General features: G+C 49.6%; 1 protein-coding gene across 1 annotated transcript; it reads right to left on the reverse strand.

Moving 5' to 3' along the window:
* Positions 1-7421: 7421 nt before the first annotated feature.
* Positions 7422-12393, reverse strand: SOWAHA (sosondowah ankyrin repeat domain family member A). The gene has a single exon (XM_074838846.1). The coding sequence runs from the start codon at positions 12290-12292 to the stop codon at positions 10982-10984; it is 1311 nt and encodes a 436-aa protein (XP_074694947.1). The 5' UTR covers positions 12293-12393; the 3' UTR covers positions 7422-10981.
* Positions 12394-17247: the final 4854 nt, after the last annotated feature.

Below are 17247 nucleotides of genomic sequence, written 5' to 3' on the forward strand. Positions count from 1 at the left end.
GTGGGAGAAAATAATTCGTTCCTTTCTTGACAGTTGCCATCCATGAGTCTTTCCTGGCTCTGTGTAATCCCGGGAGGCTGTTCAGTAGGTCTTGGGAGGTCAGAAAACAGGGTGATCCTCATTGACATCAAAAAGAGACGATCAGTGACGAAGCCAGCTTAAATGAATTTATCATCTTGGGAATGATAAACTGAACTTACTCCCGCACAGTCGTTTGAAAGCACAGAGAGAACTTTGCAAAGTGTTTATTTTTCAAGCAGCACCCTCCAGGGTTTGTTTTTAGGTGGTTTTCAGTTGTCAGCGGGCACAAGAAGTGCAGAACGAGGCGGGAAAGCTCTGCTGCAGTGCGAGGTAGGTGGGACGAGTGGAGGAAATTATTCAGTTTCAGTGAGGCTTTATATAAATCCCTTGGCAAAAATCTTTTAAACTGATGTGTGTTGAGTCAAACCAGTGATGTTGCTGTATTTAAAATTTGAGTGGTTTGTTTAAGTATGCAGTGAGAGGAATATTCTGTCTGAGCTACATACCTAGACCATGAATAAGGCGGCTACTAATCGAGCTCAGGTTTCTTCCAGAGGCAAAATATTTGTTCATTGTTCCATGATGTTGGGCTTCACCGAGAAATGTTTTGCTAGTGGTGTGTGTCCTGACTAGAGTATCATCACCCCTGAGAAAAACTGTCCTGTTTTTGAGGCATCTTCTCCTTTGGGATAGCGTGAGCTTTCACTAAACACACAACCACCCCAGATGGGGAACTGACACGGGTTTAAACTGATGCTTTGGGTTCGTTTTACCTCAGATCACATTCTTGATCTGAGCTTACCCACTGGGCAACATGAATGAACTGCGTACGATCAGGTTACTGTACGCGTTCTGCCTGAGCGGTGTTTAAGGGTAACTTGCCAACGCTCCTGCCTGCTGAAAGAGGGCACTGGCGAGGGTGCAGGGTGCTGCGCTTGCCCGGGAACAAACCCAGTTACCCGACAGTGCAATAAAGTACAAAGAGCTTGCCAGGCTCCGAGGTTGTCAGCTGCTCTGTATTTGTCTTCAGAATAAACGAGTGTGTCATCAGATGCTGTCCAGACTCCAACAAAGCAGCATTGTTCTGCTCAGAGTTTGCATATTTATGCAGAGTACCCGTATCCGTAGCCCTGCTCACGTTTCAATTCAATTTCAAGTTACTTGGCACTGGTAAGGCCGCGCCTTGATTACTGTGTTCAGTTTTGGGCCCCTCACTCCAAAAAGGCCATTGAATGACTCGAGCGTGTCCAGAGAAGGGCAACGGAGCTGGTGCAGGGTCTGGGGCACAGGTCTGATGGGGAGCAGCTGAGGGAACTGGGGGGGTTTAGTCTGGAGAAGAGGAGGCTGAGGGGAGACCTCATGGCCCTCTGCAACTCCCTGAAAGGAGGGTGCAGAGAGGGGGGATGAGTCTCTTTAACCGAGTAATAAGTGATAGGACAAGAGGGAATGGCCTCAAGTTGCACCAGGGAAGGTTTAGACTGGATATTAGGAAGCATTTCTTTACAGAACAGGTAGTCAGGCGTTGGAATGGGCTGCCCAGGGAGGTGGTGGAGTCCCCATCCCTGGAGGGGTTGAAGAGTCGGGTTGACCCAGCGCTGAGGGATCTGGTGTAGTTGAGAACTGTCAATGTTAGGCCAATGGTTGGACTGGATGATCTTCAAGGTCTTTTCCAACCTAGACGATTCTGTGATTCAAGAGAAACAACGCAGTGCCCCGAGTAAGGCTGTGAAGGTTTGGCATCAGAAGTCAGTTTTCTGGTGTGTACCAAGTAGCAGTAAATATATTTGCAATAAAGTGTGCAAGAGGATGTTCTATAGCAAAGAGTAGTTTTGCGAATATTAACATTTTGTTCCTGTGATCTGAACAAAACAGATTGTGCTTAATGCTGAAAACACTGTTTGACTGGGCACCAGTAACTCCAGGAGCGCAGTGGCCACGGTGCCGCGTGTTCTGTGGTTATTGCTGCAATACGTGGGGGGAAAACGGCCTGACACGGTAGATCCTGTGAGTAGATCTGTTCAGTGTTCTCAAAAGGCCATAAATACAGGCTTTTCAGATATAAATCTGAAGGCTGCCTTTTGAAAATGGTCTTTAAAATAACAGAAGTGATATTAACAGAATCAATGGAGAATTTAAAAAATATGAGCTCTGTTAAATGAGCTGTTTGCGTTGAGAAGGTGAACTTCACTGTTATTATTCCTGGTTGAGGAAAATTCACCTGGTTGGAAATAAATGTTGATAACTGAAGTTAATGTTTGCCTTTAAGGGAAAGAATGGGTCTGCACTGTTTAGTTTCTTTTGCCTTTTTGGTCTTTCCTCACGGGGAGGATGACTGCTGCTCCTACCACCCTGGCCTTCACAGGTGTGCTTCAAAGAGCAACAATTAGAAATAACTTTTACTCTATTTTCAAAAGAAGTTGCATATCTGTGCTCCTTGTTACTTTGTTAGAACTGTGAATTTCAGGCAGAGTGAAACACGGATACAGTGATGACATCGAAACCTCTTTGCCGGCAAGCAGAAACCCCCCTTCCGAAGCACCAGTAGGTCTGGGTCATCAGGTGGGTCTCGATTTTGATGCTGATCATTTGTTATTGATTTATTGCCAGGGGCCAAGCCCGAGGTAAAGGTGGTAGTTCACAATGGACCTCCATCATGTGCAGCATTCCTGGCACGCTGACATACTAAGATGTGGGCTTTTAAAATCACAATCTGATGTGCAAACGCAAATGATGATTTAATCTGGTGCCAGAGGAACGGCGAGGAGCAGCCCTGGGTACCTCTGAGGCTGGTGAGAGACTCTGGTTGCTCAAAATCACAGCCGTTACCTGCAGAAGAGACACTCATGTCTCCTTTTTGCAGTGTGGAGCAGCACCGAGTGGTGGGTGCTGGCCAAGAACTCCCTCCGGAGAGGCCAATGTGATTTATTTCTTAGAGGCTGAGAGACAGGACCGCATCAGGCAGGCGGTGTCCACATCTTCCGGGTGATCTTTTTGTCTTCACGTTAGTTTACATTATTCGCTTAAAAATCTTTCTCCGAAGTAGAGCTGCAAACAGCTCATTTGTGGGGCTGCAGGACTCTGTCCCACGGGCGGGACCTTGAGTCATCCTGCAGCTCAGCCCGTTTCGCGTGCAGTAAGCACCCCTCTCTGCTCTGGTCTTTAGAAGTACAGACTGAAGTCAAGAAATGGTTTAAGTGCCTGCTTTGGAATCCTATTTGGGGAAAAAAGAGGGGTTGCCTTTTTCCTGAAGGTTTAGTATTTAAAGCACTAATTCCATCCCTGTACCAATAACCATTCCTTATGTGGCGGCTTCTTCCCAACTTCAGGTCGTGCAGTTTAGCTGACATTCCCTTAATTTTATTCTGGGGAATAACATGAGAAAACTTCCTATTCCGGCCTAAGCTGCCCAAAGAGCTCTAGAAACAGATTTCCCACGGTCTTCCCCGCTCTCCCTTCTCCAGCCCTGGTGCCTCGTTCCACAGGTTCCTGCAGCAGCAGTGAGAGCAGAACCACAGGCACACATCTGCCATCGCTGCAGCTGCTCTTGAGTTCACGCAGCTCCCCCTGTTTCTTCAGCCTCCCCTTCCTCCCTCCTGGAGCGTGGGAGCCGAGGTGGCCAGAAACACAGAGCACCTTCTTTTTCCAACACTGTGATCCCACACTGCTCCAGAGAGGCTTTTTTCTGACCCTATACAGGCAGAAGACAAATGTAACACCTGAGCTGTAAATAGCAGTAACTGGTGGTCATCTCTGGGAAACAAATCTTGCGAATGTAGGGATTGTGGAAATGAAACCCTGTGCAGAGCTTGTACATTATTACTATTAATACAGCTACTTGTGAGCCTTCCATTTTGACCTCTCCAGCAAGGATGCCCAGCATGTGTTAGACCAGGGAAGCCTTAATGCTCAGCTCTTCTTCCCAACCGCTGCCCAGAGCCCTGGAAAGTTGTCAGCTTCCACGGAATTCAGGGCCTTGGCAATTCCCCAGCGCTGAGACCTGCAGAGCTGCTTCTCCCACAAACAAAGTCAGGTGTGTGCGTTGGGGGAATGTGAGGAATGCAGGAGCTCCCTGGTACCTGACCCTCTGGGGAGAGCAGGTAGGAAATCCCTGCTGCTGCCCAGCCGCGGGCAGCGAGACGCTTGGGAGTCTCCTGTGGCAGCCTGCAAGCCTCGGGCTTCCTGAACATCCCGAGGAGAAGGCAACAGGACCCCACCGCCATGAGAGCACTGCTGCTGGAGACCTGCAGCGAGCCATCTGCGTCAATCAATTACAGCTACAGCCAGGAGAGTGCAAAATAATAGTGCAGAGGAGAAGGAAGGAGGTGGAACAGGCAAAACGCAAGAGCTGAGATCCCCTGCGTGGGGTGCCGGCTGCGGGGAGGCTGGTGGGATTCCAGGAACGGGCTCTACTCATTTGGCCATCCACGCACAAGCAGTGTGGGGGAAGAAACTGCAGTGGCTTATGTTCTGCTAAGCAAAAGCAGGTGGGCTTGGTTTCAGGATCAAAAGACACCTTCTATCACCCAGAGCCCGAGAGGTGAGCGGCGTTACCTGTGCGGGGTAGAGCGAGTGGTCAGTGGAAGCCGACAGCACCTTGTGCCCATCCGATGGCGTCTTGGCAGCAATTACAGGGATTTTAGACACAGTGGCTCATTTGGAATTTGATTTAACACCCACTGCAATGTGTGGGAGTCACTGCTGGAGCAGGAGCTGCTGTTTCAGCCTCTGAGGCACTAAATTGAAGGATTTTAATTTAGGGGTTTTTTTTAATCTTGGCCTCGTTTTCTTCCCTGGGACGTCATGCTGTGGGACTTTTGCATGTGGGGCTAATTAAGGAATGGAGGGGTGCAGGGGTTCATGTAAATGTACTCCGCAAAAGATCTATTTGGGGCTTGTGAGAGCTGCGTTTAATAAGTAGAAGGATGTTCTCTCTGCTTTGGGAATTCATGGCAACCATCTGAATAAAATTTTAAAAATAAACTCAGAGCAGCATAGCAAAGCTAATCTTCTACGCCTGAAGGGAGCCCACGTATACATTAAAGAATAATCAGGCTGTAGGAATCACGCAACCTCTGGGTTTCACAAAATGCACTGAAGAAGCAGCACATGAATTTCACTGCTAAATGAAGAGAGGCATTAAACCTTATCAGACAGACTCTAAAATGTCACATGAGCCTTGGAGCTGAGTCATCTCGTAGATAAATCTACGGAGAGAAAATATGGGTTGAACTGATAAGTCTTGGTTTAGAGAATAAGAGGCACTTCTAAAAATGTGTATAAACAGCCAGAGGTCTTTCCAACGGCCTTCAGCCCATGATGCAAGAACATCCCAAACCACCCCAAGGAGGAACTGCCGGTGAAACGATCCCTCCTGGCAGTGCTTGGTGGGATGGTGGGTGGCTCCAGCACCCCTTTCTGGGGTCCAGCTGCTCCCTCCGGAGCACGATGAGGTCAGCGTCATCCAGTGTCACAGCGGGAAGCACGAGCTGGTGGTAGGAGGGAAAAAGAGGCCTGAGTAATTCTCACCAACGGGCAAAAGGCTGTAACAGCGTGAGAGGTGGACGGACAGGGAGAGGAGCAAGCTGGTCCGGCCCTGAGCTGACCCGAGCCTGGAGCGGAGCTGTCGTGCTTTGCTGCAAAGGGGGAGCCCACCACAGGAGAGCGGTGCAAGAAAATACAACACAAAAACCACGGTGAGAAAGTCTGTTGGTACCACTGCAGCGTGCTGTCCTGACCGTATTGGTGACTTTTATTGGTGTGGGTGAGAACAGCCGCAGCGTCTGGGAAACGAGGGCCCGGCACCCCGATACCGTGACCTTGTGTCAAGGCCTCGTGCCTTTGGGCGTTGTGTTTTACTCAGTGAAAATGGAGGTTATTGGGGTTTTGTCAGCAGTGAGCCCGCAGTGCCTGCTTGTCACCTGGGGTCTCCTACCTCGTCCGGAGAGTCTCAAGGTGATGGGGATGGAGGTGAAGGAAGGAACAGGATGAAAGGAATTCCTCTCAGGAATTGGCTCTCAGATGAAGAAAAAGAATAATGCTCTACCTGGGGCAAACACAGAGCAGAAATGCCTCCTAGGAAGGGAAAGCTGAACACTGCCAGCATCAGTTCTTGTGCACACGCATAGATTTTTCTTCACAGGGAAGAAGCTGCACTAGAGTTATGCTAATATTAACAGTAAGGATCTATTTTGCCTGGGCTCAGAGGCAGATTAGTATTTTAAGATCAGAGCTTTTTTTCAACACAGTAATAATCAAAACCAATGCTGAATGTACTGAGCTGAAGGGATTTTCTGGCAGTTCACTCCAAAAGGATGGGGAGGTGACCCGCCACCCTCGCTCACGGATCGGCAGCTGGTGCTGGTTGGGTTCAGGGTGGTCGCTGCTGTCCAGCTGACGCAGCAATCCTTGTGACGTGGCTCTGCCAGCTGGTTATGGGTTTCTTCAGCTTCAACGCCCAGTGAGGGAAGATGAGATGGGAGGTAGGAAGGGGGGAGGCATCACTTTGCCCATAGCTCTTCCTGTCTGGGGATAAAAAATAGTTCCTGGGTGTTACACCCTTTTTTCCTGGCTGTGGCCAAACATTAAGACACTGCTTGTGGTCAGTGACAGAAGCTGAGCCCTGTACAAGGGCTAGATGTGCTTCACGATTTGCTTCGTCTCATAAATTAGTGAAATAAGCCTTGGAACTGGAATAGGAAATTAATGTTCCTCATTACGACGCAGAGCTTTTGATCCCTCTGCAACAAACACCACACTGTTTGTGGCCACGCTACACGCCGGCCAAGTCCCTGTGAACAACCTCTTAATGTGGGGTCCCACATCAGTACAAATCACTTGGAAAGAGCAAAAACTGCCTTGTTGCCATTTTCCTCAGATTAATATGCAAATCGGGAGGCAAATGCATCCCAGGAATGTAGGTCACGGTGGTGGAAACGTGCGAAGCGGGAGGAGGAGGGATGAGCCATGGGGAGTTGGGGGACATCTCAAAAGGCCGCCGCTGCCTTCAGCGGGTGGTTGCAACTCCCGTTGGGTCCATTGGGAGTTAGTCAGTGACTCTTCCACCAGAGCTTGGTTTTGTGATGAAGCCGAAATCTCACCAACACTCCTCTGCAGCGCGGGAGCGGCGTTTCCTGGGGCTTTCGTAGAGCGGGTGTTTCTGTGCAGCACTCACAAGGGGATGGAGATGGCCAAAAAAAAATCTATTGGAGCCGGAGCACGACCGCGCTGCCTCACACTGCTCAAACAGCCCCATGCAGGAGGGCAAAGTCTGTCCCAGTCGCGGCTTAAAGCTTGTTTGCAAACCTCTTCAGTGCAGGTTTTTGAGCTGTTATTCCTCAGAACAAAATGTGCCGAGGAACAGACAAACCCAGTTATCTTTAGAAAGGCAGACCGAGCCAGGGTCAGACAAACATTAGCTTTATTGATCTCTGACACTGCTAAACAAAAAATCTGAGCCAGTTTTATTTGCGTAGGCGCTCCTCTGAATGCGCAGCATTCACAGGTTGTGGATGACGCTGCTCGTGCTGCCTACAGGGCTAAAAAAATTATCTTGATTTCGATTTGGAGTATCAGTACTAACTGTGTGCTTTAAAGAAGTGACCAAGGTGATTATTTCTGTTTTATAGCAGGAAAACTGAGATGGGGCGAGTAGGCAGACTAGTAACCACAGCAAAATACAACCCCGAGCTCCCAAATCCTGGTCCTGTGCCTTATCTGCACCTTCCATCTCCAGCCTTCCACAGTGCCAGCCTTGCCCCACCATGTAAGCCACCTTCACGGGGCAGGAGCGGAGCCCAGCGGGGTTTTTTATTTTTATCCTCTCCTGCCATCAGCTTTGATGGTGCAGAAGGCAGCTGCCAGCTCTGGGCTGGGCCAGAGGTTCAAAGGGCTGCTTGCCTGGCCTGTGGCACACGCTGCCACGCAGCCTCTGCCCCGGGCCAGTGCTGGCGGGCGCCGCAGGCCTGCTCTCGGCTCGGTGTCACTTGTGAAAGTGGCCGCGCTAAACTTCACACCTGTCATTCGTTCACCTGAAAATCCTGCTGCATTCAGGCTCATTGGCTGAGATTAAGGGAAAGAGTGAAATTAAGGAGAATCCGTCAAGCTGAGGGACTCGTGAAACAGTCCCAGCCTGAGTTTCTGCCAGGAAAACACTCCCGTGATCATCCTGCAGTGTCCCTTCCAGAGTGTAAACGGCAGCACAGGGAACCAAAACCCAGAAAGGCCAACGAACTGGTTTTACTTCAAACTGAGGGCGATATATATTTTTGTAAGATTACAGCAGGGCATTCTCAATACCTCTCAGTGTTTGTTTGCACCTGAAGTCATACGGCACCGAGTGTACTAATCACAGCCTGCCTAAATACTATCTTTGCCTTAATCTGCTCAACAAGGAGGAGGAATGAGCTGAGTCACTGCACAAACTTGTCGGCAGAGCCCAGCCCACCCCACCCACAGCACCTTCGTGTGTCACAACCCTCCTGCCAAGCCTCCGAGCACCTCCCTGGGGAACGCCGTAAGGACCAGGGCTCTGTCGTTGTTGCGGGGCATTTTTCTATCACACTAGCTCATCGCCGTGATGCCTCCCAGGAAGGAGTAGCACAGAATTTCCTTGATGATACATGTTGCAATGAAGTCTTATCTCAGCCATGACTCCTTGCTTTTCCTTGGACAGAACAATAGGAGCAATGAAACCTTCTCCTACTTCCCTTAGGGTGAAGTCACAACCACGCTTTACAGGTTGGGCAGTTGGGTTCTTTAAACAGAAAACACTCCATCCTTGAACCTTGCCTCCAACTCAAGTAGGTTTTACTCAGAATTAGCAGTAAAAATTCAGCTATGTTATTTGAACAGGTATCAAGCAAATAGCCATAACTAACAAACAAACTTCCCATAAGGCCGAGTCAAACTGGGGAGTGTTTCCAACTAACGCAGAAACGGGACGCTTTTACCCGGCAGCGTCGGTCCTGCCAGTGCCTCAGACGCAACACAAATGCACACGCGTGCTTCTGCGGTTTCAGTAAATACAGAAAAAAAGCATTTGGTGTCAGTAAAGGTGGAAAGACTTTTTAAAACAGAGCGACAGACTTATTGTTTTCCTGGAACTCTGTGCACTGACATGGTGCAGCACAAAGCGAGGTGTCGAATGGCCACGCTGGTCAATGGTCACACCGACAGCTATGGAGCAAATAGGATTTTATTTTTTTTAAAGCCCTACTCCAGATAGAGAAGTCATGAGGTGCTTGATCATTAACGTTTGCTTAACAACTTAATTAGTTCAACACGGAAGCAGACCGGTGCAGAATAATCCAGTCTCTTCCAAGAACAGGTGGATCAGACCCCTCTGCAATTGCTGATTACGCTCACAATGAATGTCACCAGCTCCAGGGACTTCAGGGAGAAGATTTTAAAGTAATAGAGGGAAGTGCCTCCATCTTCCCCGCAGTCCTACAGCATTCCTTGCCCAGCGTTTGGGAGAAGCCAATTACAGCCCATTAGAAGTACCAGGCTTCATTCAAGGCCAAACAAAACATTCTTGAAGTCACTGACTTGGAAAGAAAGGCAAAGCATGCAAACAAGTGTTTCAGTACAGAAACCGAAACACCTGACGGGGCTGAAAAGCAGAGCAAGGGCAGTACTGCCATCACCTTTGTCACTGCTGAATTATACAGGTTTGTGAGTTACAGTTTTAGGGAAAAAGTGATGGTTTAGCAGACTGGCCCCAGGAGTCGGGCAGTTTTCTGCTCTTAGCTCTGCCTCTTCGCATTAACCAAATGGTAATTTAAAAAATAATAATCTCACTGCAAATGTATCACTTAACCTGCAGTTAGCATGCTTTTTGGAGCTACATGTAGTTCTATATAGAGAACAATTATGTTTATAATATAAAAGAAGAAGAGTTGGTTTTAGGTCAATGTTTCATGCTGTTGAGATCAACATTGCATTAAGAGGTCATGCAGACATTCTATCATGAAACACTTAACATAACATAAAACCCAATTTCATAAATATTTATTGTAAATAGGTCAAAATCAAAGGCCAAGTTTTAAATAAAAAGAATCAGACATACAAGCCTAACTTTGCTTCCAGTTGGCTACTCAGAAACTCTGCAGGATCCGATTCCCAGTTTTTCAGTTCAGCTTTTCACTATCAAATACCAACAAGTTTTTTATTCAGATTAAGTGATTGAACTATAGTCAAGTTTAAATGTTCACAGTATCATCAAGACATGTGGTTACTACCACCTGGTCGAAAAGTCTTTCAGGAAGAGAAAAAAAAAAATTTAAAATGCTAACCTAGCTTTCAAACTGAGGTAGACAGGTCATGGTGGCTTGAGTGCTGAGGGTTAGGTTTTTATTTTTAAAACTGTTTTAAAATGCGTTAGGCAACAATTGAGATTGTTATGTTAGTATTTCTGATAGTAAGAAACTTTGTTATGAAAAAGTACACCATTTTTTTTAAATAGAAATATTCCTCTTCTGTTACCAAAATAATCAGAAACATCATAGAAAACTAGGCATCTTTCCTCTAATAATTTAAGCCTGCTATATAACAAGCCATGTTAAAGTAGCCAGCTACCAGCTTGCTGTTCACAGTGTAGAATATGCAATTCTTTACCTTACTTCTGCTCTCCAGCCGAGGAACACTAATCGACAAGGCTGTACCTTAAGCATTTTAACCTGTCTACACACACAGAGGTTCAGTTTTTCAACCGTTAAGTATAAAGTTTGTGGTCTCCATCGATACATCAGCTCGACGGTACATACAGCATTTATAACACTCTCCACAGGTGGCTGTGAGCTGCGTTTCATCCAGTGGCCTTTGGAGCCAGACCCCATCACTGATTTAGTCAAACATCCAAAAAGACAGACACGGAGAGAAGAAGTCCAAGCTGCTTCCGCGAGAGAAAAATTGAGACCCCCAGTCACATCATTAAACAATTTTGATCCCAAGAAGGCAGAGGCTAGTGGCCAAAGAACAGCTCAGAAACGGGTCTGCGTTTCACGATGACCTCCTCTTCCTCCTCCTCCATTACTTCGGAGAGGGAGGAATATGAAGGGAAGCCCCCTCTGGTCTTTGGCTTCCTCCTCGGGCCCGTAGTGGCTGCCAGGAGCTTGTTTAAGGACGAGGGCTTCCTCAACCCTTTGGTGAGATCGTAGAAAGCCATGTCATCGGATATGACCCCCAGGAAAGTGCTAGTGGAGCTCAAGATTGAAGCCGCAAGCTTTGTGCTCTTCTTGATGGGCACGGAGGGCTCCACGTTGTGGGAGAGGCTGGGATCCCCCAGCAAGCGCCTGACTGTTGAGGAGGCCCCTTCCTTTAAGTACTGGTGCGGCTTCTTCCCGCTGTAGTCCCTCAGGTCGGTCTTGGCGTGGTAGCTGTAGACCAGCATGGTGATGATCTTCTCCTGGCCGTGTATGGCGGCCAAGTGAAGCGCCGTGTAGCCGCCGTGCGACCTGGCATCCACGTTGACGCGGGCCCCCCCTTTCTCGGCCGCTCTGATGATATTGGTCACCATGTCGCAGTTGCCACTCTTGGCAGCCCAGTGCAGGGCGGTGAAGCCCGAGATGAAGTCCCTGCGGGCCGCCAAGCTGGCGTCGCCCAGCAGCAGCCCGTGGAGCTGCTGGGTCCACTGCCCGCCGGCCGCCATCACCAGCCACTGGTGCTCGGCCTCCTCCAGCGGCACTGCCGCCATCTCCTCGCTCGCACGATGGTTCTTGGGCACCCGCCGCAGGCCGGGAGAGCGGGATCCGGCCTCCTCCTCCGTTGGGGGTGACAAGGGGGACCCCAGTTCCTCAGGCGGCCCCGGGATGGCGGCGGCGGGGGGTGGCACGCAGCGCACCGGCAGCATGCAGGGCTTGGGGAGCGGCTCCCGCCGGGACCCCCCGACGCCGGCGGGCAGGGGCACCCCGCCGCCGCCGCCTTGGAAGAGACCCCGCAGCTCGGAGACGGCCCGCGGCCACGGCTGTTCCTCGGGGGGCACCGGCGAGAGCCGCCCGCTGGGGACGGGGCCGCCGCCATCTCCCCCCGGCGGCGGGGCGGGACGCAGCTCCCGCCTCAGGACGACGAACTTGGTGCCGTCGCGCTCCTTCACCACCGCCACGGCGTTCACCGCCGCCTTGAACCGCTCCCGCCGCTCCGCCCGCGCCGCCGCCGCCCCGCCGGCCTCCACCAGCGGCCGGAAGGCGCTCACCAGCTCGGCGTTGCGCACCCGCCCGCCGCGCTCCCTCAGGAAGCCCAGCACGGCCGCCGGGCTGATGTCGAGCTCCGCCATCCCGCCGCCACAGGTGCTGGAGGAGCCGCCGCCGCCTCCTCCCGCCCCGCCGCGCCCGTCCTCCCTCAGGGGCCGGCCCGGGTGCGCCGGCTGCGGGCACCTGCGGCGGTCGCTCCCGCTGAGGTGATGGACCCGCCCCGCCGCCTCCGTCTGAGGGAGCGGAGCGGCCCCGGCGCCTGTCTCCTCCCGCGGGGCGGTGCTGAGGGGGGAGCCGCCCGGCCCCGGCCCCCGCCCGCGCCCCGGAGCCGCTGAGGGGCCGGGCGGGAAAGGCGGGAAGGCGGCGGCCCTGAGGCGGCGGCGCCTCGCTCGTGCCTCCCTCAGGGAGCTGAGGAGACGCGTGTCGGTACGGTCACGCGTGGATCGGCTCTGCGGAGGCTCCTCGGGCGGGGAAAAACGCTTCATTGATTGACTACTTCCAACTTCCTAAAACGATCGGTTTTTTCTTGTTTCGGTAGCAGGAAAGTGGTGCAGCTTGAGGTAGAAATCACTCTGCCAAGTCAGGTCTGCGTTCTCTGCGAAGCCTCTGGCGTTCTGCGGCAGCCGTGATGCGCTTGGGTTAGTCTTGTACCTCGAAATAAGTGAGAAGATAGGTGGATGGGTCAGTCCTTTGAAATATATTCAACTCTGTGTGATACTACCTGTATCGTCATACCTATTCTCCATGTCCTTTATATTGCATCTGCAATGTACATCTGTGTATATGTGCATCTCTAGATAAATGATGAAATCTTTACAACATGCCTGCATCTATTCATGTACACTGGAGGAGAGCGAGCTGTTTTTACAGAGAGAGAGGCTGTCTCTGCTGCCATATCAATTACTTCTGCTTGAGCATTTCACATTATTATTGTTCTCTATTCTGCAGGGGAGAAAAAAAATCCCAGACAAATGCCTTTCCCCAGGCAAAGGAGTAGGACTGAAGACCTGGAGGGATGACGTTCAGCCTGCAAACTTGTTTTCTCCTCCACTGAGTGTTGCAATCGAGATCGCTAAATCGATTCCTGAATGACTGAACAGTTTGTCTAGGAAAACAGCGAGAGAGGCTGAACACAGAATGAACAGTCAGTGTGGTATGAAGATGGATAAAAGCAACTGTCTGTACAAGGATGGATAAGAAAACACAAAATAGAATCGGTTTTGTTTCACTGCCTTAGAACTTGACTAAAATGGAGTATCAGCCTGTGCCAAAGTCTCCATTTTGAAGGCAAGTTGAGGTGTGTCAGTCCCCCCGCAGAGCATCTCTCTCCCTTCGTGTTGATGCTGACCTCCCTTCTGCCTCTCCACACCTTTTACTGGTGGTGGAGGAGCCTCTTCCCACAGATTGCTCAGAGCCTTCCTTTGGCAGTCCTTCCCCTTCTCTCTCCATCTCTGTGCAAATCTCGGAAAAGCTATTTTATCTCTTGCTAACACGCTGGCGCTGAGCCAGTTCCTCAAAATCATTTTGCTGCTCTAATGTTCTTTCACATAATGGTGTGTAATCTTCGTGCTGCTTGTAGCAATCTGGTATTTCTACGTGAACCACACACCTCTTATTACTGCCTTTTCACATGGCATAGGCGGCAACCTTGTCCTCTGCTGCGGCAGCCGCTTGTGTCTGCGGCGTTAGCAACGCTTTCTAGCTCGTGGCATCGCCACAGTTCTGCCTGGCCTACTGGAGAGAGCTAATAATGAGCGTGCATCCAAATGTTAATTGCTGTGCCATGCTTTCACTGTTGATTTCTTTTCCTTACTAGAATCCATTGCAAGCATAAGAAAGTCTCTCAGCAGTCCATGAATTTTGCATTGCAAACTTTCAGCTATACCCTAGGATTATAGTTCATAGCTGCAAATGAGCGAGAGGAGGAGGGAAAATAATTCAAATAGGCTCTTTTAAAAACCATTTTATGTTACAAATGTTAAGGGAGAAGTTGTTCTATTGCTTGAGTGGGTTCATGCGCAGCAGAGTATGTCCTCGGGCTCACTGCTACGCCGAGGGTGCTTCTGCGGGTGCTCACAGCGAGGTGCTGCGCTCCCTCCCTGCCTGCACAGGCGTCAGCCCCCCACACCCGTGTGTCCTTTGACACCCGCGATGGTGTCATTAGGTCCCACCCGTTTTATCCCCAGCCCGGCACCTCCCCTGCAGAGGGGTCTCCATGCACCAGGCCCCCAGGAAGCCCCACTGCTCAGCACCCACGGGGGAACCCTCGGGTCGCTGAGGTCCTGTCACCTCAGTGGGAGCTTGTGTTGGGTCGGGGTCACGAAGGAGAGGTGTTGCTGAGACTGTTCCCCACTGCAGGTCCTGGCATTTCTCATGGCTGCAGAGCAGAAGGGCACATCTGCAGGAGGTTAGAGATGAGGAGAGAGGATGCCTACAAGCACGCCTCGTGCCATGCCAAGTGTGAACCGGCTGCTCTCGTTTAACTGCCCTGACGCAAGGAGCTCTTTCCCCAGGTAGTTTTCCAGTGATGCATCCAACTGCCTGTCCCACGTGCGCTCGCTTCATCCTTTGTGGGCAGCTTGTGCCGTGTGGTTGTGCTCCTTTCCACAGTCTGTCCACGAGTCTTAGGTTAGTCCTATACTTTCTGTAATTAAAAAGGAAACGCCACTTGGGACTAATCCTCTGTACCATCTCCAGAACCTTTCCCTTTGGCTGTGGATGCCTTTTGGTTGCCCACCTTTCAGGCTGAGTGCCGAGTACTGAGGGACCAGATCCCAGGGAGCCCCTCTTGGCTTACTGAGCACTGGTCATATCCTGATCAGATTGTGCAGCAGAAATTAAGCTGTCTGATCAAATTTTATTAATACAGGTAATAAAAACCTGGAGCATTATGGGTGTTATGCTTATCAGTCATCTGAAATTTCCAGCCATAAAAAGCATGAGAAGTTTTGCCTCTTTTTCTGTGTCACCAAAAACCTACAAAGCAACTATTTTTTGTGGGGCTATTTACAGAATACAGTGGGCTGCTTCGTAGGAGATTTCAAGCCAACTGTCTTGATATTTTTAATTTATTGACTGGGACAAAAACAATGTACAGAAACCCGTGATTAAATTAATTTACTACTACTTTTTTTAAACACAAATATTGCAGTTTGCTAGTTCTACATCATAAGCTGTAGAAAGCTGACCTCTATTTATAGCTGTATGACTGAAGAGAGTTACCTTTCTTGTGAAGAAGTTTCATAAACTTCCAAACAGTCAACATTACAGCGCAGTAAACTCGATAAAGAGCCTGAGGCCCTTTCCCATCCCCTCAGGGGAGGAAGGTAAAAGTTCTATGACTAATTATTCACACTGCACAAAGCCAGGAAATAAAGTGGGAGATCAAACAAAGCATCTAGTCAGAGCAAAGAAGTTTCTACTGATGGTTCAAAACTGAAGGAGATGGTATCCCAGGTCCTGCTCCTTCCCACATGATATTCTCAGAGCCACAGGGAAGGTGAGGTGCCAGGTTGGAAGCAATGGAGGAAGAAAAAGGGAATATGGGGGATAGTCTCAGTTGGAGAGGATGCTGCTGCTTTGCAGAAAGGTGGAGCTTAGGTCCTATTGACTATGGATGGGATTTGTACCTCAAGCAAAACTTATTTTCCTCTGAAATGAAATCAGGGTTCCCAGAATAAATAGGATGACAAAGCCCATGATTTTCCACTTTCCTTGTTGATATTTTCATGCGAAACAAAGAGCACGCATTGTGAAGGAAAATAGCTCTTCCTTTGTTCCATGGAGAAATGCAGTAAGCTTCCATAGATAAACAACTGAGCGAAAGTCTGTGAAGGGGGGGTGTGTGTGTGTGAGATTATTTGCAGATAAAAGGCATTTTCTCATAAATGAGCAAGGTTCAGCTGTGACTCAAGGACCTCAGTAACTGGTTCAGATGACATTTCTCAACAGCAACCATTCAAATGCAGTTTTCCGTGTATCTCAGAATTTGTATTTATTAAATATGCTTGTTCCACACAGGTACTGCAAGGACCCATCCCAAACATCCTCTGGTTTTCAGCTGGTGCCTGCAAACTGGGATTCTAGCAGGATAGCGCAAACCCAGCATGAGGTACAGTGTGGTCATGCTGCCCTTTAACATCAGGAGGCAGGGAAATTTGGGATCTTTTCCAGCCATCCCACTGGGACCACTCCGTGTGCACAGGGGAACCAGACCTACAGCTCCTATGGACTTTCAGCTTAGGATAGCACTTTATAGTAGAAACGCTTTGTAAGTCCCATATATTGTCAGTATAACCAATTAAAATTTAATAAGGTGCTTGGTGGTAGTGCTGCTAAAAGAGTAGCTGTGAAACCATTTGATTTCTAATGATCCCCTGGAGGACACATTGCAAGAAATTAATAGTTACCAAGAAGCTGCCTCCTCTGGCGTGTGTTGAAAAACATGAAGGAGTCCTGTTTATCTGCATCACCTGGATTTGAAGATCAAGGATTTTACTCAGGCCTGAAAGATGCAGCCATCTCCAGACGGCCTTGGTCTCACTGCTGTATTCGCGTGGCGCGTAGGATGATCACTTGCTCCCTGTGGCTGATGTGAAGTAACAGGGCCTGTGGTCGCCTTTATTTCTCTCCACTTCCATTGCCTGTACCTCGGGTCACAACTTGAAGAAGTAAAGCAGCTCCTGCTGATCTCCCCACCAGAACTGTGCTACTGCAGGGCCACCATCCAAGCAGTGAGGGACATTTTCCTCCCTCTCCCCAAGACAAAGAGGTTCCAGGGACACATTTGTGCCTCTTCCAGTCCTTTGTCCCAGCTCCTTACCTGTAGAAAATTCACAGCTCATCCTAAATTCACTGTGGATTCAGCAGGTACAAATATATTCCACAGAGTTTAAAATCTAGCGCTGTAATATAGGTTTAATTCCTGAGCCGTTAGGAATAATTTGCATAACAACTGACGCCTTAGCTGTGAAAGGAGCCACCAAATCCAATTGTCTTCTCTTGAAGCAGTTTTTATGCATCTGAGGCTTTTGAAATT

Source organism: Strix aluco, chromosome 13 (assembly GCF_031877795.1).
Source record: "Strix aluco isolate bStrAlu1 chromosome 13, bStrAlu1.hap1, whole genome shotgun sequence".
In the NCBI taxonomy this organism is placed as follows: domain Eukaryota; kingdom Metazoa; phylum Chordata; class Aves; order Strigiformes; family Strigidae; genus Strix; species Strix aluco.